Raw genomic sequence first — 26,561 nt, forward strand, 5'->3', positions numbered from 1 at the left:
AGCCACTTCTTCCTGGATACAATGTAAGATCTAGTTCTTTAAGATTTTTAGCCTGGAACTGCTGGGCACCTGGATGGAGCTCCTGGGGGTCTGCTCCGTGCTGCTGTTGTGACCACTCAATGGGAAGAAACGGATGCACGGCACCTCTAGGGGTGCTTTCATCGGGCTGGACCACAGTGGCCTGGGGGAGGCTGTTTCAGGTTGGCACCGTCAGTGTCTCGCTGCTTGGGCTCAGGATGTGGCTTGTGGTTCTTTGGTCTCTGGCACCAACAGATCCGGGAGAACAGGCACCCTTGGGCTGGCAGGACAGCCTTCTCTGCCCTCAGACCCATGGTCTGATCCCTTGCCGGTGTGCAGCAGAGGAGGGCTCTGACCAGAGCCCGTCCCGGGCAGAGCAGGGAGCACTCAGTGGCTTCCTGTTTCGGCCCCCAGCCCTCCCAAGGCCCAGCTCCACTTCCCCGTGCGTGGGCTCCTCAAATGCCCTGTATCCCTGCAATAAATGCTCACTTTTAAAATCTCTAATTGGGTCTCTGGTTCTTGCCATCAAAAGAGGGTTGACTAAGGCAAAGCTGATCTGTCCCCTGGGATGATTTACAAGCCATCGACTCAGAGGTAAAGAACGAAGCGGGAGGAGCCCGCTCTGTCTGCTGCTTCCTCCCGTTTCCAGGGCAGGCAACGAGGCAGCCAGAGGGCCCCCTGGTGTCCCTGGGCCCAGCTCCCGCCCCCGCAGGTCTCCACCTCCACACTCCCCTCCCTCCCAACCTCAAGGCCTGTGAGATTGGGGAACTACCAACTTCTGACGATGTGTGAGGTCAAGTGTAGGAAAGTGGCCCCGGAAATATTCTCAAGGTAATGAGAGTCAGTCGATCCCAGACCAACCAAGGAATGTCCATGGATGGTAGCGGGTCCCAGGGATAGCAGGAGGAAGGGACATGCAGGTGTGCCCAGAAAGGTGTGACTACAAGGGGCCGGGGGCAGGACAGAACCTCCTTTGGACCCCCTTCCTGATTCTAGAAGCCCTCCAGCCCATGCCTGCCAGCTCCACACCCTTGGAGGCTGCTGCAGGGGTAACCCCGCGGCCCAGAGGCCCAGCCCCCACACAGCCTCCTTGGTCTGCTCTTCCTAGGAATTCAATTATAGCAGCAATTTCCTCTCTTCCTCTGCCCAGCACCCAGGGCTGCCCCACTGAGCCTCACCTGCTCTCCCAGGTGGGGCTGGGGGAGGGAGGAGACTGGGGCCACCAGCCGGTCTGACGATAGATTGCTTAGATTGCTTCATCAGGATCTGGCTCAGGAGGGAGACTCGGCTTGACCACTGCCTTGGCACAGTCCCTACTTCCGAGCCTCACTTGGCCCACCTATCAAATAGGCAGATTCAGTATCTCTATCAACCCTCCTTGCCCTAAAGGAGGCTTGGTGTGTTTTGCTTTTTCTTAGGGAAATTCTTTTTTTTTTTTTTTCAATTTTTATTTATTTATTTGGCTGCAGTGAGGTCTTAGGTGAGGGCTACGGGATCTAGTTCCGCAATCAGGGATCAAACCCTGGGCCCCCTGCACTGGGCACACGGAGTCTTAAGCCACTAGACCAAGAAGGAAGTTCCACTGGGGAGACTCTTATCTTGAAAGTGCAGTGTTTTTGTTAGAGACACAGGAAAATTAGCTTAATAATGTTGTAGCCATGCGTTCCAGGAAACAAACTCACTCAGAAGGACGGTGCAGATAGTGGAGTGCAGTATATTACACGGGCGCACCCAAGGCAGAGTCTCCTCTTAGCCAAGGACCCCGACCAGCATTTGTGAAAATCTTTTATACCCCATGTGCACGTGTCTGAACCCACCACTCCAAATTCCTTGAGACTTACATAAACCAAAGAAAATACTATCCCAGTAAGCCCATCATTCACGCGCTGTGTGCTCATGTGCTCAAACAGTCAAACAGTTAGCCAATAATCAATAAGCCCGAGGTTACACTCCGATTGATACAGAAAAATGTATGGCCTGTCTGGAGGAAGGGGTGATTAGTGTATGCTTTCTCTTAGGCAATGAGTAACCTAGATCCGATCTTCAAGGTTCCCCTGTCTGGAGGGGGTCTTATCCTTCTGTTGCTGTGTTCATAGGCACTGAACACAGAGTTCAGAGTCCACTGGAAAGGTGGCCGAGCATGATCAGCATGAAGAGGCCTAAGATGGAGTCCAGGCCCTACGAGTTCCTTCTTCATTCCCCTCTCCTGATGCTCTTAACTCATATTATGAGCATCATTCATAAGGATATATTGCACCCTGGCTCTCCGACCGCCAATTTGGGAGAATGACATCAACCTTCGGGTTACAGAGTTCATAATACATTGTAAAATTCAGGGTCCACAAAGCAGAACTATCAAGACAACTACAACAGTGGTAAATATAGTTTTCCACCCATCGCCCTTCACTCCAGAAAGGGATGTTTCCATTTGACATTGCTTTTACCTGGTTTTCATGTCATCTAAAGCAGTCGATACATCGCCAGATAAGTCAGGAATGTATGCACAACATTCAACCTTAATTATAGCACAAGCTGTGAGTATGTCCACAGCCATTCTGTTATGAATTACTGCTTTTCTCATTTGGAGTTGCTCTTCATTTAAGGCTTGGGTGGCTTTTGTTCTATCCAGGAGGGCCTGTTGTGTGAAATTAGTCAAGGCCTCTGCTTTAATCACGATATCTGTTGTCCCTGTGGAGGGTACGAATAAGGCAGCAATATACTCGTACCACTGAAACACGGATCTTGTCCACGTAGCATGTAAACAAGGTGGATTTACCGGGGCTACCGGGGTAGATTTACAACAAGTAGGTTAGGCTTTTGTTACACTGGGATTTTTATCAAATGTAACCCCATGACCTGACTCTATTGACTGCAGGTCTTACACCAAGAGAGCAAGGAGAGGTTATGATTGACAAGAGAGAGGAAGGTCTCTTTTTGTCATCCCAGAAAAGAGCAGAGTGGTTTAAAATCTCCTTGGCAGAGCGGTGACACCCTCCAAGGAAGTCCCTCCATCACTGACAGAGGCACAGCCCTACATACCCAGCAGTTGGGAGTGTTGTGGAAGTCTGCGTAGGAAGGTGCCCATGAGATGAAAACATTGTCCTGAGTTGAAACGGAAGTTAAATTCAAAATCACGTTGATGAGGCCAAGCAGCAGGAGTTGATTGTGCGGCTTCATCCTGAAGGGGCTTGTCTGGGATCTTCTTTTCCTTCTTCTTAAGGGTGGTCTTAGTCTCTCGAGGGTCAGCAGGGTCCCTCTGTGCAGTCCACTCAGCATTTTTTGGGTCTGCGTGGTATGTTCTCTTCACCCTCGTATGATGGATCCAAGGGACAATACCTGCAACTTTAACTGCAGTAGGGGTAGTTAGAATAACTTAAGGGTCCTTTCACCGAGGGGTTAGCAAATCATGTTTCCAATCTTTGACCCATACTTGGTCACCAAGCGTAAACTCATGAATCTGTTCCCCAAGGGGGAATGGCACCCTTTCTTGTACAAACTTAGTTACCCGATTTATTACCTTACCCAGTTCCATCTTCTGTGAAATCGTATTCCCCCTTACCTGAGGCAAATTTGTTGATACCTGTTTTATTATTAGGAGGGGGCCTCCCATACACAATTTCATATGGAGAGTAGCCTTGGGACTGTGGCGTCATCCTGAGTCTGAGCAGAGCTGTTGGAAGCAAGTCCACCCAGGAGCAGCCAGTCTCTATGATCCAGTTGGAGAGTCTCTTTAATGTCCGGTTGGTTCATTCCACCATCTCAGAACTCTGGGCCTATATGCAGTGTGCAGTTTCCATTTGATGTCTTAAGTTTTGCTTTCTTGTTGTACTAGATCAGCTACAAAAGCCGGGTCATTGTCTGAACCAATGCTGGTAGGAAGTCCAAATCTGGGAACTATTTCCCTAAGCAGGCACCGGGCTACTTCTGATGCTCCTTCAGTCCAGTAGGAAAAGCTTCTACCTATCCCGAGAACATACATACCATGACCAGCAGGTAACGGTGGTGTCGGTGAGGTTTCATTTCAGTGAAGTCCACTCCCAGGTGTTCAAAGGGCAGCGTGCCTTTCCGCTAAATACCCAGAGGTTTTTGTCTGAATACCTGAGAGGCAGCATTAACCTGTGAACAGGCAGCATGGCCTAGGTGGGTCGCTTGTTGTGCTTGGCTTACCAGGTTGTGTGCCAGCTCCTCCGGTACCAATAATTTGCCACTTGGCAATTCCCCCCATCCCTTTTCAGTCTTGATGGCCTCTTCCGCTTTGGCTAACCTGACAGCCGTTTTCCTTGTTTTATCAGGCTGGTGCCATCAGTATATAGTACCCAACTAGGGTCTGGAACCTTGTGTCCTGCTTTAAAACAAACCCCAGCTACCTTACCTCCTCCTTGCAGGTCTGTGCCTTCTTCTTCAACACCCGGTGACCTGCTTCCATCAGCAGCTGGAGCAGTGCTTTTTTCCCTTCCCAGCACTTTTCCTTGGTCTTGGCGGCCAGCAGCAGGTCATTCCCGTATTGTAGGAGCCAACATCCATACTCTTCCGGATGGAATGAGTTCAGGTCAGAAGCCAAGGCTTCCCCAAAGATGGCTGGGGGGTTCTTAAACCCTTGTGGGGGAGTCCAGGTGAGCTGCTGCTTGGTGCCCCAGGCTGGATCTTCCCATTCAAAGGCAAAGATGGGCTGTGACGCTGGGGCGAGGCGTACACAGAAGGCATCCTTGAGATCTAGGCGGGTATAAACTTTAGTCCTCGGCAGGAGGAGGCTAAGTAAGGTATAGGGGTTTGGAACAGTGGGGTGTAAAGTCACAGCAGCCTGGTTGACTAGCCTGAGATCCTGTACAGGCCTAGAGTCCTGTCCTCCTTCCTTTTTGACTGGCAGGATCGGCGTATTCCAAGCCAACTGGCACTCTACTAGAATGCCCGCTTGTCTCAGTCTATTGATGTGGGGCAGTACGCCGGCCCAGGCCTCTATCGGTAGCGAGTACTGGCGCTTTCTAACCGGGATGGTGCCTGGTTTGAGTTCTATTGTCACAGGGGCTTGATGTCTAGCCAGCCTGGGGGGAAGAGGGTTTGTCTTCTGCCCAGACCTCAGGGAATAATTGAGCTAGCTCTTTCTCATGCTCTTCCAGCCCATGGTTCTTCCTTCGGAGGCTCATGCAACCTCCACTCACCTTGGGGTGGTATTGAGAGAGAGAGCAAATAAGTCATAGTGCCCATCCGGAAGGTGGGCCTCTGCTCAGGGGAGAAAGTCACTTGTGCTCCTAGTTTGGAGAGCAAGTCTCTTCCCAACAGGGGTACTGGACACTCAGGAATGTAGAGGAATTCATGAATCAGTTGGCGCCCTCCATCTGACATTTTCTGGGCTGGCAAAACGATTTAATCATCTCTTCTCCCGATACCCCAGTTATAGCAGTAGACTTTCTGGACAGTGGTGCCACAGGTTTTGTTACTACCGACAGTTCTGCTTCTATATCCAAGTCAGTGTTTTGGTCCCCCACTTTTAAGGTTACCTGGGCTCTCGGGGACCTGATATCTCTGAGCTCAGGCAGCTCTATTTAATTTCCAAGTCAGCAAGCCCCACAACTGCGGGAGCTTCCTCTTCCTTCCTTGCCTTAGGGCATTCATTCTTCCAGTGGCCAAAAGCTCAGCACCCGGCACACTGGTTTGGCTGTGACAGGGCCTGGGGCCTCCGTTGGGACTGGCTGAAGGACTGTCCTGTCCCTGGGGCAGAGCAGGTTTTCCAGAGGGGCCAAGATAGACTTTCCCAGAGCAGCAGTTAGCATTGCAAACCTCTTGTCTGTTCTCTTTCGTTCTGTTCCCTCCAGCTCTCTGGCAGAGTGCAGTCTCTGCTTAATTTCAACAGCTCCCTCCCCTTCTTGTCAGTACTTATGGGGAGAGACGGGCATAGCTTGGGCGGTTTGCCCGGAGCCAGATCCTGGAAGTGGTGGCCAAAGGCTTCTGTCACCGGGATCCGAGCCTGCCGAGGTGGCGGCTCTGCGACCTCGGGGAGAGCTGGTGGAGGAGCAGCGGCTGCTGCAGGACTTCACCTGGCCCTGGATCGGCCGTTAAGGCGCCTCCGGTCCTGGTGGAGCACTGGGAGGCAAGCGCGTCATTATCCAGTATGGGGGAGGGGGAAGGTCAACCCGTCCAAATCCTGTAGAATTTCCTTTTTTATCATCAGTCAATTTTTGTGCCATTAATATTTTTTTCCCTTTCCCTTCTGGACACAGAACCTTGTCCAAGTAGGAGGGTCTTGAGCTAACCCTAGCCATGAGTCAATATATGGATATTGATCCATGTGTCCTGGCTCTCCTACTGTAGAGCCTGCTTCCACTATTTTTAAGTTCATGGTGTTCTCTGGTGGCCCTCCTACTCCCACACGGGGCCATTCAACCTCACAGAGTATGTGGAGGTGGTTAGGCTTCATCTTCACCCCATTGTCTCCTCCAAATCCCTTCTTTAAATTTTTAATCATGCTCTCCAATACAGTTGCCTTAGATTCACTTCCTCCCATCTTGCTTACCTTCTCTGACCTACTTTTCCTTTTCGTTCTGTCTAGGAAGTTCTCAGCACCCTATGTACTTCTGATATTTCCACTCAATGACATTTAAATTGCCATTCTGCCTCCTTCCTAATTGGGGTGAGAAGAGCCTTACCTGCCAGATCCCAGAGGGAGAAGGGGGATCGGCGTGCCTTCAGCTGCCAGTCAGCACAGCCGAACCAGAAACCACGTGGTCCAAGACTGTTTCTCCCTTAAAGTCCGTTCTGCCTTGGTGGGCTTGATCAGGGGCGGATGAAGACACAGATGGGTTAAATATCCCATGTCCCAGGCCATCTCCGGAAAAGCCAATTCATACTCACTTATGTATCCCCTTCCTTCTAGCCCAACAATTCCGAGGGGGTCAAGAATTTCACAGCAGACGGGACATCTCCTGGGGGAGGGCAGAATATGAGCATACAAGGACCAGTTTCCTATCCTAAAAATCCCCTGGCGATCGCTGGTAATAGTTTTCCCCGAGACAGCGTGCACACACCTCCTAAATGACCTTCACAAATTTCCTTCCTAAACTGTAGCATGCTCGTCGACCTGTGTACCAAGCAATCACTGTTGCCTCGCTATTCCAGGCCCCTGTGGGTTCATGCCCCTTCTAGTCCCTTCCGGGGGGGTGATCAGGCCCCCTCTTCCACCCTGCCAGGTGGGTTCCTCCTCACCTGAGCACTCAGTTCCCTTGCTGCCGTTCACTACCTACCAAAGCGAAGAAACCAGGCACTGAAAGGCTAAATTCTTCCAGAGGGGCAAGGTGCCTTCCCCCCTCTAGGAGATTCAAGCCATAAAGCCTCGGGGTGGCCTCAAATGAGACCTGTCTCCTCAAAGTGAGGAGTTTCCCAGCCAATGCACCAAATGTTGTAGCCACGCGTTCCGGGAAACAAATTCACTCAGAAGGACAGTGCAGATAGTGGAGTGCGTGCCCAAGGCAGAGTCTCCTCTTAGCCAAGGACCCCGACCAGCATTTGTGAAAATCTTTTATACCCCATGTGCATGTGTCTGAACCCCCCACTCCAAATTCCTTGAGACTTACATAAACCAAGGAAAATACAATCCCAATAACCCCATCATTCACATGCTATGTGCTCAAACAGTCAAACAATTAGCCAGTAATCAATAAACCCGAGGTTACACTCCGATTGATGCAGAAAAATTTATGGCCTGTCTGGAGGAAGGGGTGATTAGTGTATGCTTTCTCTTAGGCGATGAGTAACCTAGATCTGATCTTCAAGGTTCCCCTGTCTGGAGGGGGTCTTATCCTTCTGTTGTTATGTTCTTAGGCACTGAACACAGAGTTCAGAGTCCATTGGAAAGGTGGCCGAGCATGATCAGCATGAAGAGGCCTAAGATGGAGTCCAGGCCCTATGAGTTCCTTCTTCAGTAATAATTGTTAAGAGAGGGGTGGGCGGGGAGACAGGACCTGGGGGTCTGGGCTGCTTTTTTCCCGAAGCCCCAGGGGTTTCTAATCCTCGCCAGGTAGTTAGGACCTCAGCTTCCCTGCTGCTGGTGCACCCAAGTCAAAGCACACAGAACACCCTAAATGGCAGTTACTGAGATTGCACAGGTGGATTATAACAAGCCGGGAAGGGGCCATTTCCATCTGCTGGCGGCAGGACTCAGGTTAGAAAGTGACGGCCTGGGAAGCCATTCCTTCCAGCAGCTCACACTGGAGGAGGAGAGTGAGGGGGAGCAGGCAGGCTTTGGGGAGACCAGCCCTTCCTGATGGCAGCCTTGGTGTCCCCAGCTCAGGTGCAGAGCTCAGGGGAGTCAGATGGGAAGGGTGAGGGTGGGCACAGCCTGCATTTTAGACACAGTTACAGGGCGAGTGGTCAGGGGCCTCCCTCCACAGCTGCAACTGGGCTCCAGGGGTCAGTGCTGGGCCTGGACACCCCTCCTTCTAGGGCACCCCAGTCCATTCCCCGAGTAGCCCTGATCCTCATCTCTGAGTCACCCTTTGATGAGGTTCCATTTCCTGTCAGCACCCTGTTATTAACTAGACTATTCTTTCCACAACTGCATCCTCCTAACCCCCAGCTCCGCGGGGATAGCAGTGGGACTGGTCGGGGCTCTGCTGCAGGCCCAGCCATGGCTTAAGCTTAAGGCACTTCAGGGGACTTGCCTGGTGGTCCAGTGGCTAAGACTCTGAGCCTGATCACGGAACTGGGTCCCACGTGCTGCAGCAAAGATGGAAGACCCTGCATGCTGCAACTAAGACCTGGTGTGGCCGAGTAAATAAATATTTTAAAAAAATAAAATTGAGTCACCTCTCTACTGCAGACCCCCATGAGCAGTCCAAACCCCTATTCCCCTCACACACACCGCAAACCAAGCCTGAGCCAGGGGGTCCCGCGGACAGGTGCATCCTCTCCTTCAGGGCTCTATGGTGGCCGCTGTGGCCACTCACAAACTTCTCATACTTCTTTGAACATGAGTAACGCATGTTTGTTGCACACACATTAGGTAAGTGCAGATGAGAAGAGAAAGAGAAATTGCCCAAGGTTCCACTTGGAGACGATCATGGTTTTATGCCTTCACTCCAGGTACCCCGCTATTTGTCGTCAGCTACTCACACTTGTTAAGACACTGAGCACCTTTCAAAATAGCCATTTCCACATCATTTTCTGTATTGACAGCCCAGTGTGTGAGATGCTCATTTTGCCAGTCTCTCCACCACCCAACGATGGTTCCATCAGGGCTGTCTCCGGGATTGTGCATAATGCTGCCAGGAACATCCATCCATTCAGCAAATATTTCCTCCAACATGCTCAGCTCCGGGCACCCTCTGTGTACTGGGCTCACAGCCACTGACAAAACAGAAGCCTGTGCAGACACATCTCTGGGCATATTCTTGACAGTTCTTTTAGCCGATGACTGGATGGGGCATTGCTGGGCTAAAGGGCACACCTTTGCCAGGATTCACCCTCCCAAAGGATTGGACCCATCTGAGTGACTCATCAGAGAGCCTCCCTGGACAAAGCCTGGTGGCCTCTCTGCTCCAGCCTGACCTGGCCTGGTCGCAGGCATGGCTAGAGCCAAAAGAACAGGCCCACAGGGAAGCTGAGAGAGGAACCTGGTTCCTGGGCCCAGGTGGCTGGTCTTGCCACCCCTTGCAGTCCTTCACCTGGTGGCTGTTTTCCCAGGCTCCAAATTTGGCTTCTGAGTCTGGGCACTGAAATTGGGCAATCCTCCATAATCCTGAGGTACCGACGTGCGCGCCCCCACTCAGCTCGGAGGCTAAGCCCTCCCAAGAGCGTCTGGCGAGGGCAGAGGGCAGCCAGGCTCCCACCCGAGGCCGCTGCGGGGCGGGGCGGGAGCAGGCCCTGCCCCCACCCCCACCCCACCCCCAGCCCAGGCCTCCACCCCTGGCCCGGCCGCGCGCTCGGGCGGATGCCCAGGTAGCCCAAACCTGTCGGGCAGGTTTGGAGAGCGGCGGGACGGAGAAGGGTGAAGGATGCGCGGCCTGCCCCGTGCGCTGCTCGCACTCTCGGCTCCCTGAACCCCGTCCTCCCACCCGCAGCCTACCGGCCGACCCCATGGTGCGCTCGCCTGACCTCCTGGCGGCCCTCCTGGGCCTGGGCCTGGGGGCAGTCCTGACCCTCCCGGGGGCGGGCGCGGCGGGCTGCAGGGCCCTCGGCCCGGCGGACCGCCTGGTTTTCGCCCCGGCGGCCAAGGCCCGCTGGCTGCCCCCTCGCGTCCGCGCCCCGGGACCCCTGGACTCACTGTACGGCACCGTGCGCGGCTTCCTCTCCGTGGTGCAGCTCAACCCCTTCCCCGCGGGTGAGTGCGCCCCTCCCCCAGACACCTTAATCGCCTGTCCACCGCGGGGCGCGCCCACCCTCGGCAGCCACTTGGAGGGCAGGGTCCCCAGCTCTCCTCACCCCCGTCTTCCTCCCCAGAAGCTCCCAGAACATCACCTTCCTGAGTGACCTTGGGCAAGCCCCTGTTCCTCTCTGAGCCTCCGTTTCTCGGCCCTAGAGTAGAGAAGATACATTCAAAGTTCTCAAAGAGCCGGCTGAGGTCTTCCCTGGGACTGGTGTTGCGAAGGGGCTTGCAAGGACCAGGAGGGACGGCCAGACCACACTTGCCCCCCCACCTCCCCATCCCCGCCCCCAGCCTGTCCCTTAACTCAGCGGGGAGGGTTGCTAGACCAGGCCTCTTCTCTGCTTTTAACCAGCTTTCCCGCTGCTTTCCTCCGGGGAAGCGGGGGAGGCCAGAGGGAGGGTTGGGCCAGGCCTGCCCTCAGAAATACCCTCCTGTATCCCTGCGGAGGCCAGGGTAGGTGGGCACTGGTCTGTGGTGACACTGCCTTCTCTGAGGGTGCTGTGTGGCGGGAGGATCCCCTCCGGAGAGGGATTAGCCTGGCAGTGGAGGTGGACACAGAGGCAGGGGCCGCTGCCCCCAGACTCAGCTTGAATCTTTCCCTAGAGCTGATAAAGACCCTGCTGAATGAGCCGGCCTCTGTGAAGGTGGATGAGGTGAGCGTGGAGGTGGTTTGGGGGAGGGTGTTCAGGTGTGAGCATCTGGGGCAGGAGGAGACAGGCCTCCTCAGCTGAGCCTACCCGGCTGGGTGACCCCCAGGGTGGGGTTCAGGCATCGCTTCTTCTCTTCTGTGAGCAGTCCACAGACCTGATTTCAAACCACAGTTCTGACCTTAAGTGGTTGTGGGGTTGGCGTGTGTGCGTGCTAAGTTGCTTCAGTTGTGTCCAACTCTGCGACCCTATGGACTGTAGTCTACCAGGCTCTTCCGTCCACGGCATTCTCCAGTGGGTTGCCACGCCCTCCTCCAGGGGATCTTCCGGACCCAGGGATTGAACCTGCGTCTCTTATGAGTCCTGCATTGGAAGGTGGGTTCTTTACCACTGGCGCCACCTGCGACAGGGAGCCCCAACTCCCTGGACTTCCGTTCCCTTGTTTGTAAGATGGAAAATAACAACATGGGGCTTCCCTGCTGGCTCCGCGGAAAAGAACCTGCCGGCCAATGCAGGAGAGGCAGGCTCGATTCTTGATCGGGAAGATCCCCTGGAGAAGGAAATTGCAAACCCACACCAGTATTCTTCCCTGGTAAATCCCATGGACAGAGAAGCCTGGCGGCTACCGTCCAGGGGTCGCAGAAGAGTCAGACATGACTTAGCCGCAAATAACAAAAAGGACACTGTGCCCCTCACAAGGAGATAGGAGATGTGGGCAAGGTGCCCCCTGCCCCCCACCCGCTTCTGATGTCAGGCGGCAGAGGGCTGGGGAGAGAGGTCGTCACAGCCCCTCATGCCTCGCCGCTGGCCCAGGTGGTGCGGTACCAGGCCGGCTACGTGGTGTGCGCTGTGATCGCCGGCCTCTACCTGCTGGCCATGCCCGCCGCCGGGCTCTGCTTCTGCTGTCTGCGCTGCCGCCGGCGCTGCGGGGGTCGAGTGAAGATGGAGCACAGGACGATGGCCTGCGAGCGTGCTGTCCTCGTGACGTTCCTGCTGCTGACCACCCTCGTGCTGCTGTGAGGGGCGCCCAGGTCAGGCGGGAGGCGTGGGCTGAGGCCCGAGGGGCCATGGGCATCCAGCCAGCAGCTGCCTCCTTCTCCCCCGCCCCCGCAGGATCGGCGTGGTCACTGCCTTTGTCACCAACCAGCACATGCACGAGCAGATGGGCCCCAGTGCCGAGGCTGTGCCGGAGACCCTGCTCAGCCTCCGGGGCCTGGTTTCCGAGGTCCCCCTGGTGAGCATCGAGCAGCCCCTCACCCCCACACGCCCCCGGGTGGGCGGGGCAGAGCAGGGTGGGGCCTGCAAATTCCTGCTTAGCCCGCGAGTTAGAAAGGGTGCCTCTTCTGGCGTGCACCTGACTGCCCCCTGCTGGGCAGTCGCGTTTAAAACCACACTTGCTATTCTCAGGATGGACGCCCAGGTGCAGGGATGGTGGGAGGAAGGGCCGGGGAAGGCATGGGAGCCCGGCTGTTCCGTGACGGGGAAGAGCAACCTCCGGCCCTGTGTTTGCCTAGGAGCTGCAGGCCGTGGCAGAGCAGTTTTCCCTTCCTCAGGAGCAAGTCTTGGAGGAACTTAATGGTGAGGGTTTGGGCTGGGTTCTGCCTTGGGGGCCCTCTCATCCCCTCATCCACGTCCTTGAGGACGTGGGGATCGGGCCCAGCCGGGCAGCATGGCACTCACTCCACTGCAGAGCACCCCGACGGCCAAGGGGAGGCGGAGGGAGGGTGGGGAGGCCCGGGGCCGCCCTGCAGACTGCCCTGTGCTCCCCAGACATCGGTAGCAGCATTGGGACGGCGATCCACTCCCAGCTCAAGAGCACCGTGTATGAGGCGCTGGCCTCAGTGCTCAGCCTGGGACAGGGTGAGTGTCTCCGGGGGGCCCGGCCCCACCCTCGCCCAGCCCTACCGTTCCTTCTCCTCGCCCACCCCTGCCTTTCTGCGCTCTCTGCCCACTCCTGGCTTCATGTGCCCTGGGGCCTCTTCCATTACAACTACAGAGATCAAGGGCCAGCAGGCCCCTTGGGTTGGGGGAGGGGAAAATGCTCGACTTCCCCCAAGGCCTCTGAGGATGCTGGTAGCAACAGAGGCCCCTCAGTCTGGATGTGGGTCTCTCAGCCCTGCAGGTCTCCGTGGACCACCTCCGAGGCCTGAACGCCACCTCTGTGGAGCTGCAGGAGGGGCAGGAGGCCCTGGCACCGGCTCTCCATGGGCACCGGCAGCGCCTCCTGGCACTACTGCAGGAGCCCCACTGCCAGGGCTGTGCAGGGGCCCTGGACAAAAGCCACAGCCTGGAGCTGGGAGCAGACTTCAGCCAGGTGCCGGCCCAAGTCTGAGTCCTCTGGGGGCGCAGGGGCCTGCTCTGCCTGCGGCTGCAGGGCACCCTGTGTTCCAGGTGTCTTCTGAAGCGAACACCCAATCGCTTTCCCCAGCTGCCCCTCCTCTCTCCACACACCTGGGGTTAATGACCGCCATCCTGTCCCATGCCTGTGCCAGTGACCCTCACGTGACTCAACTGCTTCTTTTTGTTTGCTTGCTGTTTTATTTGTGGCCATGCTGGGTCTCTGTGGCTGCTCTGGCTTTTCTCTAGTTGCGGCGAGTGGGGGCTGCTCTCCAGCTGTGGGGCACAGGCTTCTCACTACAGTGGCTTCTCTTGTCATGGAGCACGCAGGGGCTTAGTTGCCCCACAGCATGCGGGATCTTCCCAGATCAGGGATCGAACCCACGTCCCCTGCATTGGCAGGTGGATTCCTAACCACTGGACCACAAGGGAAGTCCCGGTTTAGCTTCTTGAGTTCTCACGATCACCCAGGGCTGTCAGGGCTGGGGTGGTCCCCATCGTATACACGAGAACAGAGTATTCAGAGGCCTCTGAATACTTCCCCAGGGACCCCTCCCAGGCTTCTTCGTGGACTTTGTCATAACAACCCCCTCTCAAAAAACCGTTTCAGGTGCCCTCCGTGGACCACGTCCTACATCGGCTGGAAGGCGTCCCAGAGGCCAACTTCTACAGCATGGTCTGGGAGGTGAGTGCCTGCCCTGGTCTCCCTGACTTTTCTCCCACCTGCCTGGGAACTCAAAAGTGAGGGACCTCAGTTCTTCCCTTTAGGGGGTGGGAGCCCAGTTGAACCTCAGGCTTGGGTCCAGTCAGGGCCTCACCTACCATGTGGCACTCTGGACTGGAGGCTCACAGTGCTGGTCCTTGCATGCACGGTCTGGTGGGGGAGGTAGGCCTGGAGTTCAGAAGGAAGGGCCAGGATCCCCATGAGGTGTGGGCTGGGAATGGATAGGGAGCAAGCTCACACCCTGAGCTCCAGAAAACAGGCAGGCTCTCCTGGGTGGAGACAGGCTGTGAGGGGAGGGTGCAGGGTGAGTCAGCACCTGTGACCCTGGGCCTGGAAAATGCCAGGGTCGGGGAACTGGTGAATCAGTTGTGCGGGGTTACTAGAGCAAACTATCCCAGGAGGAAGGAAGTGGAACCGGAGGCTGGAAGAATAGCCCAGAGCTGGACTTTAGGGAAACAGAGGGTGCTGTGCAGAATGGCTGGGAGAGATGAGACACTGGCTGGGAGTCTACCGCGATAGTCCGGGCAGGAAGGTGGAGACAGAAAGGAGCCATGTTTGGGGGAGTTGAGTCAGCCTGGGCCGAGGGAGGGGAGAGGGACCAAGAGAGCAAAAGGACGTGCATTTCCCTGATTTCCTGGGCTGGGAGCACCACAAGGGATGCTCTCCCTCCGGACCTGGTGAAACAAGGGTCCCTCAAGCTGGGCCCCCGGGTGGGAAGCAAGAGGCACAGCCTCGTTTGGTTCCGGCAGGAGAACACCACCTTCAACGCCCTCCCGATCCTGGCTGCCTTGCAGATGGCCGGCACGGTCAGAGGTGAGGGCCTGCCCAGGGGCCAGGCCAGCTGTCCAGAATGCCCCCCACCACACCCCTCCCAAAGAAGCTTGTTGAGAAAGGGGCAAGGCAGTGGGGGTGCGGGGGAGGCTGAAGGCTGCCCTCTGGGGTGGGCAGGCCCGCTAGGCCATCTCTGTGCATCCCAGATGTTCCTCCTGTCTATCTCCTCCTTCCTGGGCCCCTGGGGGGTCTTCCCCATCCCTTAAGACCCTGCTGCTTTGCGCAGAGCTGAAGAAGGTGGTGGCCGAGCAGCCCAGAGAGCTAAACACAATGGGAGAAGCGTTCCCAGTCTGGGAGGCAGCTTCTCGCTGGAGCCAGGCGCTGGAGGAGGTCGAAGAGCGCAGCCGCCCCTTCTTGGAGGAAGTGCAGAGATATGAGAGATACAGGTATCTGGAAACCTGCGGAGGGGGGTGGGCAGTTCAGCCTCTCAGCCACCCTGGGCCCAGTTTCCAGCCCTAGTCAGCCCTCCTTGTACTAAGTCCCTGCCTCCATTCAAGCCAAGATCCCTTACTCACTGGGCCTCCACGCCCCCGGCCTTAGCTGTGTGCTGTGGGGATCTGAGCCTGAGGCCCCTGTAGGAAGTCACACTTCTAAAGCCCCAGCCTCGGGGCTAGGCGCCTCCCCCAGCCAGTAGGTCCTCAGGCAGCCCCTGCTGGTTTCCCTGACGCCCACCTCCTCCTTGGCAGGTGGATTGCAGGTTGTGTGCTGAGCTCTGTGGTCCTGCTTGTGGTGGTCTGTAACCTGGTGGGCCTCAACCTGGGCATCTGGGGGCTATCTGCCAGAGAGGACCCCAGCCACTCGGAAGCCAAGGGTGAAGCCGGAGCCCGCTTCCTCATGGTGTAAGAAGGGCTGGGGAAAAGGGGAAGGGTCTCTGCCCTCCGGGCTGGCACATTCTTCTCATGCTCCTAGTGTGACAACAGGAGCCGGTCCTGGGGATCAAGAGACTGAGCTCTGGGCCACCTTGCTGCATGGCCCTGGGTGAATTATAACCCAACTGGGCCTCAGTGTCCTTTGTATAAAAGGGCTGGCCTAGAGCAGGAATGGCAAAGAAGAAGCACTTCCCCTTCCCCACTGGTGACAACTATAGTGATTGATGGATGCCTTTCTCTCTGAGCCCAGATGAACAACGGTGGCTCAGCAGTGAAGAGTCTGCCTGCCAATGCAGGAGATGAGGGCTCGACCCCTGGATCAGGAAGATCCCCTGGAGAAGGAAATGGCAACTTCACTAACTATAATAATCCATGGGCACTTTTCTCTCTGAGCTCAGAATCCTTCTTAGCCCTGTGTCCAGCCATTAGCAGGTGGCACCAGAGGCAGACTCTGTTTGCCGTCCCTGAACTAGATCATCTCTAAGGCCAGGGCTGCCACGTTCAGCTGCGCAGGCTGGGCACTGCACAAAGGGGCCTGGCCCAGGGGTGAGTGATCCAGCCCATGTTTCACTCACCAAGCTTCATGAAGAAGCTCTGGATGGTCGTACGGGTCCTACCTAGAGGCTATAGGTGGCTGCCCCTGCTGGTGAGTCATGGGTGAATCATGGCTGGCCATGCCAGGGAGTCGTGTTGAGGCTGAGCCCTGGAGCTGGCCACCTGCAAGTGCCCTCAGCTCAGAGACCGGCAGCCCTGGCTCTTTTTCTAAAAAATTAATTCATTTATTTTAATTGGAGGATAATTACAGTATTGTGATGGTTTTTGCCATACATCAACATGAATCAGCCATAGGTAAACATGTGTCCCCCTCATCCTGAAGCCCTGGCTGCCCTCTCCTCTAGGGTGCCAGCTGGGCATGGAGCGGGGATGGGGCGGGATGAGGTCGGGCAGTCGCCAGTTCTGAGTGCTTCCTCCTGCCCTGGAGGCCACATCCTGTGAGGTCCTCTCCCCAGAGGGCTCTGCCCTGGGGCCGGCTCACTGACCAAGGTGGCCCCAGGATGCAGAATGGGGATGGAGAGCATGGCCCAGGGCATCCTCCCCGCTCAGCCCATCTCAACCGTGTCCCCCCACCTTCCTCAGGGGTGTGGGCTTCAGCTTCCTCTGTGCTGTGCCCCTCATCCTCCTCGTCTTCTCCACCTTCCTGGTGGGCGGCAACGTGCAGACGCTGGTGTGCCAGAGCTGGGAGAGCGGAGAGCTGTACGAGGTGGGCTTACCTAGCCCTGGGCCCAGAGGGACATGGAGAGAGAGACGTGGGTAGAACTGGAGGTTCAGAAGGAAGTTTGGAGCCAGAGGGGGCCAGAGGGCAAAAGGGAGAGGAAGAATGATGGAGATGGCTAAGAAGAGAGATGGAAATTCACCAGTAAATAAGGAGTCAGAGAAAAGAGCCAGTGAGTCCCCGGGCCCCAGGCAGGGACCTCGAGGGATGGCACCCAGACATGAGCCCCTCTGTTTCCTAACACTAAGTCTGGGAACTGGGGATCCTGGTTCCCTATTGCACTGAGCAAGTGAGCTGAGATGCTGGCCCAGATCCTCTGCCGAAGAGCAGGCTGGCCACCCACCTAGAGATTCCTGGAGAGAGTCCCTGCCAGGATTTAGGGCCCAAGAGTGACTGGAGGTAGAGGCAGGTGTGGGCTGAAGTCACAGGGGTGTGGTCTCTGCTGTGCCAGGGCAGCAGGGGACCAGGCCCTGGGAAGCTGGGGCGGCCCTATCCCCTACTCCCTGCTCCAGGCCCGTTCCCTCCTGCCCCATCCCCAGTTTGTAGACGCTCCAGGGAACTTGCCACCATCCGTGAACTTGTCCCAACTTCTTGGCCTGAAGAAGAACCTCAGCATCCTCCTGGCCTATGGGTGAGTGGGCAGCCTGGCCTGGGGGATGGGGTGTGAGGAGGCACTAAGGTGGGTGTCCCGTTGGGATGACACACCTGCCCTCCCTGCTCTCACCTCCCATGTCCATCCCCAGGCAGTGCAAGCAAGGGGCCGTGCTCTGGACCGTCCTGCAGCTCAATGACTCCTACGACCTGGAGAAGCACCTGGATATCAGCCAGGTGAGAGAACCTTCTGGAACACAGTGGGGACCCCCCCCATCCTGCAGGTCCCCCCCTCTTTTGGTCTTGCCTTTATGGAGGAAACTTCTCCTTCAAACTGAGAAGTATGCAAGAGCGATGGAGGTGCCTCCGGGGCAGAAGAGCCAGGTGCAAGCTCAGGGCATGGCCCAGGGCTAGAGCCCAGGGAAGGTTCCAGAGTGTGTGGGTGGGTGCATGAGTGCCTGGAGGCTGTGATCAGCTCAGAGTGCTGTGCTCCCAGGAAAACGGAACGCACCTGAAGTTGAGACCAGACAGGGTGGCGACAGTGAGGCAGAGGACTCGGGTGTGTGTCCTGACCCAGGACAGCCATTGGTTGGGATGCTCCAGTTGGGAGTGGGGAGGTTGGGGAGGGGAGTGGCGGTGAAAATGATGGTGATGAAGTTGGGTACCACTAGAGCAGGGCTCCCCGCAGCCCCCTCCTGAGCGCACACAGCCCGTAGGTGATGTCAGGATTTGACCCCCCACCAACCTGTTCCCTAACCATTGGACTTTGCCAGAACTTGGTGTGTAGAACTGGAGAAACTTATTTACACTGGCAAGAGACAGTTCTAGAACAAAGAGAAGGAAAGTCTACTTCCTGAGAGGAGACGTGCTTTGTGAATGTGGCTCTCCCAAGGGTTCACAGAAAGGCTGTAGAAATACCCCTCCTGTCCTCCTTCTGCTCCTCCTAAGACACTAACTCCTGATTCTGCACCCTCTTCAGAATCCTTCCAACTCCTTTCTGAAAAATATTTATTTAAGTATCTACTTGCATTTTCTGCCGCTTTTATTTTTTTCATGGCATTTTCGTTGTTGTTGCTTTATTTTTATGCATTTATTTTTAGGCTATGCTATGGGACATGTGGGATCTTAGTTCCTCAACCAGGGATCAAACCTGTGCCCCTTACATGGGGAGTGCAGAGTCTTAACCACTGGACGGCAGGGATGTTTACTTCCAACTCCTTTTGAATTCACCATCCATTCCTAGCCCACAGCATAGCATAGCCAAGGGGTCCAGACTTTCAGTCCCAACTCCGTGTCTTAAACTGTATCACCTGGGGCAGTTTCCCTAACATGGCAGCCACCTCCTCCTTCAGCATCTCTAATCAGATGGGAGATCGACTGAGCAGACTCTGTCTTGGTGGGAGGCCACAAGGTGGCCAGGGAGGGCTTCTGTGAGGGGCCTGGGCACTGAGACGAGGTCCTGTGCTCCGCTGACTGGAAGGAGGGGACGCTCTCAGCCCCGGTCCAGGGAAGGGGTCCAAGTCACAGAGGAGCTTCAGGTCCAGAGGGATCAAGCAGCCCTCGGGGGGCCATCTGGCAACATTCCAAATATGACCTTCGGCGAACTTGTCCTCGAAGGAGGTAATAGTGAGTTGATGATGCAGAGATAAATAAGCAAGGTGTGCCTTCCCAGGCCCCAGGAGGCCTCTGCCCATCTGGAGACACGTGTACCTGTCTGTTACTGATGCCTAAAACCTTCTTTAAGGTTCTGGCCTCTGAGAGGATGGGCCTTTGCCCCCCTGAGGAAGGCACTGGGGGGGGGGGGATGGGGAGAGGTAGGCTGAGCTGCATCCTCTGATGCCCCTCCTGGCTTCAGCTTCTCATCTGTGAAACTTGGGGCTGAATTTCATGCCCTTTAAATCTCTCCCAGCAATGGTTGGAAAATGTCGAATTCCTTTTTAAACTGCTCTTAGAAATAATTTGGCCACCTGATGTGAAGAGCCAACTCATTGCAAAAGGCCCTGATGCTGGGAAGGATTGAGGGCAAGAAGAGAACGGGGAGACAGAGGATGAGATGGTTGGATGGCATCACCGACTCGGTGGACATGGGTTTGAGCAACTCCCAGGAGATAGTGAAGGTCAGGGAAGCCTGGTGTGCTGCAGTCCGTGGGCGCTGAGTCGCAAAGAGTCAGGCACCACTGAGCAGCTGAGCAACAACAAATCTTAGAAATGTTGGTTGTGTCCATTCATTCATTCATTCATTTTTACCCATTCAACAGACTTGCACTGCGCCCATCACATGTGAACCTCTGCTCTAGACACTGCTGGTTTGGTACAGAGTTGAGCAGACAAGATAGCAGTCTCGTGGGGCTGATGTTAATAGACAAGCAGCCACATGAGTAAATAGCATACTTGGTGATATAATTAAGCACACAGCATGCGTGTGTTAGCTGCTCAGCCATGCCCAACTCTTTGCAACCCTATAGCCTGCCAGGCTCCTCTGTCCATGGAATTCTTCAGGCAAGAATACTGAAGTGGGCAGCCATTCCCTTCTCCAGAGGATCTTCCCTATTCAGGGATTAAACCTGGGTCTCCTGCATTGCAGGCAGATTCCTTACCATCTGAGTCACCAGGGAAGCCCAAAGCACATAGTATACTATGTGTTAAATAAGTAAATAGCATGCTACAAAGACCTTAATACAAGGTGATATAATAAAGATGGGCCAAGAAAGCTGTTTCTACTGGGCGACCTTGGAAGGTCTGTGTTGCTATACAGTAGGCAGACAGATGCTGGGGGAGAGCTGAGTCTTAGTGAGGGTGAGTTAGAGTTGGGGATGGGGAGCATGGGGAGCAGAGACCTGCTTGGAGCCTGTCTGGGGCTGGTAGTGTCCTCGATATACAGAAGGAGGGCCTGGAGGGGTTCCTCACTTAGGATAGCAGCTTTGGGGTCCTGGCTCAGCCACTGAGCATGGCCCCAGCCTGCCCCCTCCCTCCCAGTACACCGTCAAGCTGCAGCAGGAGTTGCAGAAGCTCAAAGTGGACGTGAAGAATCTGGACCTGCTGAGCCCAGCCGCCCGTCGGGATCTGGAGGCTCTGCAGAGCAGTGGGCTCGAGGGCATTCACTACCCTGGCTTCCTTGCTGAGGTCAGCAGTGGGCACCTCAGGCCAGACCTTGGTAGATCAGAGGGGCCTACAGAGGAGGTGGGGGTGGGTTACTGTCTCACCTCATCTGGGGTCTTCATTCTCCCTTGACTTCCCTACATGTCTCTAGGGCCTCTTCTGTTGGGGATGTCCCCAGACCCTGTGCCCCAGAGTGCCGCCACCTGCACCACCACCCCCGCCCCCCCCCCACCTCCCCACCCCATCCCAGGCTGAGGGGGAGTGAATACGCCCCACCCAACCACAGGTGTCACTGTCCATGGTCCTGAACACTCTGCTGTTACAAAAACTGGGGGGAAGTTGCCTCTCCATTGGGTTACACCAGAGGGTGCCTCGTGTTTTTTTTTCTTTCCTAATGGAAAATGTCTCATATATTTCACAATTTCAGGTCAAACCCACTGTGAGCAATGTGTTGTTATAGTAGACTTAGCTGGTATGGGTACTTTCGAAAATACTGGGAATTCTAGGGTTGGGGGATCCGGGGTTCATCCCCTCTTGGCCTCTCCTATCTATCTCTAGATCCAGAAGCCAGTGGTGAATAGTGACGTGGAGAAGCTGGTCCAGGAGCTGGAGGGACTGTCCCAGACCCAAGTGAGAAGGGAGCAGCGACCCTGCTGGGCAGGCTGGAGACAGAAGCCAGGGAGAGGGGATGGGCAAGAGTGCCTGACTTGGGGAGGTGTGTGTGTGTGTGAACTTGCTTTAGTCATGTCCGACTCTTTGTGACCCCATGGACTGTAGCCTGCCAGGCTCCTCCGTCCATGGAATTTTCCAGGCAAGAATACTGGAGTGGGTTGCCATGTCATCCTCCAGGGGATCTTCCCAACCCAGGGATTGAACCCGTGTCTCATATGAATTGGGGATGGGATGAGGGCAAAGGTGGAGGATTGAGGGCCCCCACCACCAAGGTCTGAGACCCTGGGCCCTTCACTGGGATGAAGGGTCAGTTTTGTAGGGTCAGTTCTGACTCAAACTCTACCACCAACTGCTATGGGGCCTTGGGCAAATCTTTCTACATCTCTGGGCCTTCATCTCTAAAGTAGATTGTCCCCCACCTCAGATCAGATGCTGTCAGATGTGGTCTGACGTCACACAGCTGGGCAGGCATTACTAGGTACACACAGCTTCTAGCATCCACAGGATCAGATGCTGTGAGGACGGTGGGATCAGCTGTCATGACAATTGCCTCTTGAAGCCTAAAATCTACTGGAAAAAAGAAGACTTTGTCTTTATAAATATTGAGAGTTTAAGAAGTTCTTTTCGAGACGTCTCACAGACAGCCCTCCCCAGTTCCCCCATGGTGGGCAGAGCAAGTGAGGGCTGAACTTGGAACTTGGGCTCAGGTAGGCCCCCAAACCCAGATGTGGTCCACGAGCTTCAGGAGGCCTCAGTTTCCTGCCTCTGAGCCCAACCTCTGATTCCAGCACTTTCCACACCCTGCAGTGTGTCTTGTTGAGCAGTTTGGTGAAGGGTATGTTGGCAGAGGCTGTCTTGGCCTGGGCAGAGTGCCATTCTGATCTGTCCCCCCTCAGGGCAATGCTACGCTGGGGCAGAAGCTGCAGGAAGAGGCCCGAGGGCTCCAACACCTCCATCAGGAGAAGATCCTCCCACAGCAGAACCTTGTGGTACGTCTGTACGCTCAGGGAGCTGGGGACCTGGAGAGGAGATGCAGGGAGAGGGCGTGGAAGAGGAGGGGGATACTGTGAACCCTCCCTCCTCCCCAGCCCTTCCCCTAACCAGCCCTGATCTCTCTTTCACAGGCTAAACTCAACCGCAGTGTCCAGGCACTGGCATCCTCTGCCCCACATCTCCAGGTGGCCGCTAGGGAGGGCTGGAGAGGGTGGGCAGTAGAGGGAGGAAGGACGTGACTTTCAGCTGACTCGAAACCTTGCCTGCTCTGATCTGTCCCAGTGGAGGTGGAGGGTGTGGTGGGAAAGCGTGAGGCTGGGTGGGCAGACCCCTGGGGACCGCCATATATGGCCTCTGTGTCCTTGGGGCCTAACATCCCCCGTCCCAAGTTGAGTGTGTTGGGTATCGTATGTTGAGTTAATGGACGGACAAGTGAATGGGTGGCCGTTCCCTGATGGATCCTCTCTCCCCACAGTCAGAGATCTCAGGTGTCCTGGACAGAGTCACTCACCTGAAAGGAGAGCTGCCGACCCGGGCCACCCATATCCTGAGGAGTGTGAGTGGGGGGTGTGGGGCAGGGACAGGGGGCAGGCTCAGAGTTGGAGGTGAGTTGAGCAGTTAAGGCACAGGGGCCTCACACCCTAGGATTCTCCAGCCCCGCTCCCTCACCAGGGGCTCCCAGGAAAGACAGCTCAGCCTGTCCTGATGGTGCCAGGCATGGGGGACAAGGCTGCTGGCCCTGGGACTCTTACCAGCCCAGGACTCCTCTCATCCTTGCAGGAAAGTGAGTGTTTCCTGAAGCGGGAGATGGGCTACTTCTCCCAGTACATGGCCTGGGTGAGAGAGGAGGTGAGTGGGGGCTCAGACCCTCCTGGCCTCAGGCAAGCTCCCAGCTATTTCCCTTCCTCTGCCCGCTAGAGCCCCTGGAGGTGCCCTGGGCCCAGACTCCCAAACCTGGCATCTGGATGCTGAGTTCTACCCACCCCCAAGCTCTGCCACAGCCCTTCTCCGAGGCCTGAGCATGGCCGGGCTGGGACTGGCCAGCGTCGCTTTCTAGGCCGCGCTGTCCGTCAGCCCCTGCCCCTGCTGGCGCTGGTCCCGCGCCAGCCTGTCTGAGGCCAGCGTGTCAGAGCCCCCCTCCTCCTGTGGGCCCTTACTGATCACAGCTTCTGCAGGCGGTCTGCCGCTCGCTCCGGGCTGAGGGGGTCTTGCTTAGCCCTGAGCTGTTTGTACGCGCGTGTGGGTGTGAGCGTGTCAGTGCACTGTGTGCACACGTGTCGTCTCCTAGCGCGAGTGCCTTGGAGGACATCTCTGGGCACACCGCAGGGGCTTAGCACAGGCTGCTGATGGGGTGGGGAGCACTGGGGGTGAGTGACGGGCCGACGTCAGCGGGTCCTCGCTGCTCTGCGTTCCCACGCCCGCCCGTGTCCGTCGCCTCTCAGAACGCCCGTGGGTCTGGGAGTGCCGGCATGTAGCTGCCTCATGTTGGCACCACAGGTGACTCAGCGCATTGCCACCTGCCAGCCCCTCTCCGCAGCCCTGGACAGTGGCCGTGTGATCCTGTGTGACATGGTGGCTGACCCCTGGGTGAGCGCCCTGCCCCAGCTCACCAGGGCTCGTGGATGGGGAGGCCGCCAGAGGGGGCAGCGTGAGCCCACACCCCGGTCCTTCCCCTCGGGTCTGAGGTCGCGTCCCCATGCCCCTTGTTGAGTCCGTGGAGGGCTGGGGGTGTCGAGCCGCATGGGAGCGTGCCGCTCCCAGCACAGCGTGCTGACCCCACATCCTCTGTCCCAGAACGCCTTCTGGTTCTGCCTGGGGTGGTGCACCTTTTTCCTGATTCCCAGCATCGTCTTTGCTATCAAGACCTCCAAGTACTTCCGTCCCATCCGGAAACGCCTCAGGTGAGGACACTGCTAGGACTAGGGGTGGGGGCAGGGGCTGAGGAAGGAGCCCTTCCAGCTGCTGGGCCCGGCCCCTGCTGCCCACCCCCACTTCTTGAGACACACACCCCTCCAGGCCAGGGAAGCCTATGCCTAACCCCGAAGAGCCACACACTCTTAGGTGCTCCGGGGCCAGAAAGTTCTTCCAGGTGTCTGCCCCCAAGCCTTCTTGCTGCAACACACTCACCGTTCATAGCTTTGGGGAACCCTGTTCTTCTGGGCTCTGGGCTTGTTCCTGTGTCGGGGCTGAGGGTCTGGGCCTGGGGCTCGCAGACTCATCCCCTGCAACAATGCTGCAGCTCCACCAGCTCCGAGGAGACACAGCTCTTCCACATCCCCCGGGTCACCTCCCTGAAGCTCTAGGACCCCAGTGAGTGAGTTTTCCCAAGCCCGTAATTCCTTGGTGCCGTGGATGGGGGCGGGAAGGGAAGGGTTGGGATCTGGGGTCCCCAGGGCCCAGGAGGAAGGTTCTGGGATGTGGCCAGGATGGACAGGCCTGAGCTCGGCTCTTCCCCTCCCACCGCCTCACCCTCCCCCATTTGGTTCTTAATCCGCAGCACGGATATGGCCGCAGGGTGACACACGGGGCTGCCTGCCTCCCCACTGACTTGGCTGGGACCAGAGGACTTCCGTCACTTTTGCTGCCAGAGCCCAGGCTGGCACCCAGGCCTGGACTGTCCCCTGTCTCCAGTTACCAGACACCCTCTTGCTAATCCCTTGGCACCCCACTTTCTGCTCATGACCCCTTCATTCATTCATTCTCAAAAACATACTTAGCTTCTTTTGAACTTCAGAGCCAACAGAATCCCCCAGGTGTCTCCCTTCTCCTCCTTGCAGTATATCAGCACCAGGAAGAGCCTGTTGTCCCCCTAGAGGAACCCCCCTCCCTGCGCCTCTCCAAGCCCCTTGCTCACTCCCTCCTCTCCTCTGGCCCCCACTTGCCCTCTTGGCTCTGTTCCCTCCCCGGCCCTCACTTCCTCCCCCGGGAAGCCCTTTCCCCCTGTGTCCCCTCTTTACCTTATGCCACTATCTGCTGACCCCGAGACCCCTCCTGTCCAACCACACTGATCAGGTAAAGCCATCAAGCAAGCCTGAGCCAGCTGCAGGCTCAGCCTCGTGGCCCCGAGCCCTCCACTCCTAGGCACTGGGACCACCCCTCCACAGACCCCGGCCCAGATTACTGGCCCCGGGAGTGCAGGAGGCCCACATGAAGACTGAGCCCCCGCCTGCACCTTGGGCTGGGAATTACGTCGCTGCCCCTCTGCCCTTCTCTGAGCACTGGCTTCCTAAGAAGGGACGTAGGCTGTGGGCTGCAGTGGAGCTCACCTGCGGCACCCCAGAAAGTAGCCTCTTCGACAGCTACCCAGCTTTTCCAGGAGAGATCTGGTGGCCACAAGGGGATTTTGCACGATGGCCCTTACTCCTTCAGTCCCATGCATGTGGCCAGGTGTCATCCCATCTCCATCTTTGTGTCAGATCCTGGGTTCCAGAAGTGGGGAAGAGGAAGAGAGAGAACAGGAAGTGGACAGGACCTCGGATCCATTAAAGTGTTTTCACTGGCTAAGCCTTAGCTTTGGGTCTTTCAGCTCTCCCAGGCTGGGGCCCTGGATGTGGTTGGTGTTCAATGAGTGTGGAGAGGGAACTTCAAGGCCTCCTCTGACCACAGGCATCCAGGGGTCACCCCAACAATGAGCAGGTGGGGTGGGGCCCACTCTGGGAGCAGTCAGACCTGGCTTCACTCTGGGCTCTAGTGTATGGTGACCAGGGTACCTTGAACATGATCCATAGGTCCTCCAGACCTCAGTTTTTCCACCTGTAAAATGGAAAAAGAGTCATAGCCATCTCATAGGGTTGTAAATAATGTAACAATGTGTGGAAACCCCTTGGCAGGGGACTGTCACAAAACAAATACTCAAATGCTGCTATTTCTCTCTCTCTTTTTTTTCTCTTTTTTTTGCCATGACTACTGTGGGCCAGGGGCAGAGCTGGGTCTGGGCAGATACAAGCGAAGAGGGAGACAGGTTCCTATTCAAAGGAGCAAAGGCCTTTAAGATAAGAATCTGCTGAGTTTTCAGGGGGTGTCTATTTTTAATTGCATCTTACAAACCAGCAACAAATTTGCTACTAGAAATTGGGATGGTGTCCCAACTTTCACTACTGCCAACACACACAGACCAGCATCCTTAAACGTGGCACAGTCGCCTCTTTTT

General features: G+C 56.3%; 1 protein-coding gene across 1 annotated transcript; it reads left to right on the plus strand.

Annotated features, from left to right (window-relative positions):
• The first annotated feature begins 10,086 nt into the window (after nucleotides 1-10,086).
• Nucleotides 10,087-24,714, plus strand: PROM2 (prominin 2). The gene is made up of 23 exons (XM_052648327.1): nucleotides 10,087-10,330; nucleotides 10,979-11,028; nucleotides 11,836-12,038; nucleotides 12,136-12,256; nucleotides 12,537-12,600; nucleotides 12,793-12,882; nucleotides 13,137-13,336; nucleotides 13,970-14,044; nucleotides 14,833-14,896; nucleotides 15,141-15,300; nucleotides 15,601-15,753; nucleotides 16,921-17,044; nucleotides 17,596-17,687; nucleotides 17,800-17,884; nucleotides 20,624-20,770; nucleotides 21,305-21,376; nucleotides 22,315-22,407; nucleotides 22,543-22,596; nucleotides 22,887-22,967; nucleotides 23,192-23,260; nucleotides 23,909-23,998; nucleotides 24,206-24,312; nucleotides 24,651-24,714. The coding sequence occupies exons 1-23, from the start codon at nucleotides 10,087-10,089 to the stop codon at nucleotides 24,712-24,714; spliced, it is 2,502 nt and encodes an 833-aa protein (XP_052504287.1).
• Nucleotides 24,715-26,561: the final 1,847 nt, after the last annotated feature.

Source organism: Budorcas taxicolor, chromosome 11, assembly GCF_023091745.1.
Source record: "Budorcas taxicolor isolate Tak-1 chromosome 11, Takin1.1, whole genome shotgun sequence".
NCBI lineage: Eukaryota > Metazoa > Chordata > Mammalia > Artiodactyla > Bovidae > Budorcas > Budorcas taxicolor.

What these genes read in the sequence shown, in the direction of transcription:
- PROM2 (XM_052648327.1), top strand. Translation starts at nt 10,087, where the DNA reads ATGGTGCGCTCGCCTGACCTCCTGGCGGCCCTCCTGGGCCTGGGCCTG. An exon ending in CTGACCACCCTCGTGCTGCT is followed by an intron (nt 12,039 to 12,135) that starts GTGAGGGGCGCC and finishes CCGCCCCCGCAG; the next exon opens with GATCGGCGTGGTCACTGCCT. An exon ending in AGCACCTGGATATCAGCCAG is followed by an intron (nt 17,885 to 20,623) that starts GTGAGAGAACCT and finishes CCTCCCTCCCAG; the next exon opens with TACACCGTCAAGCTGCAGCA.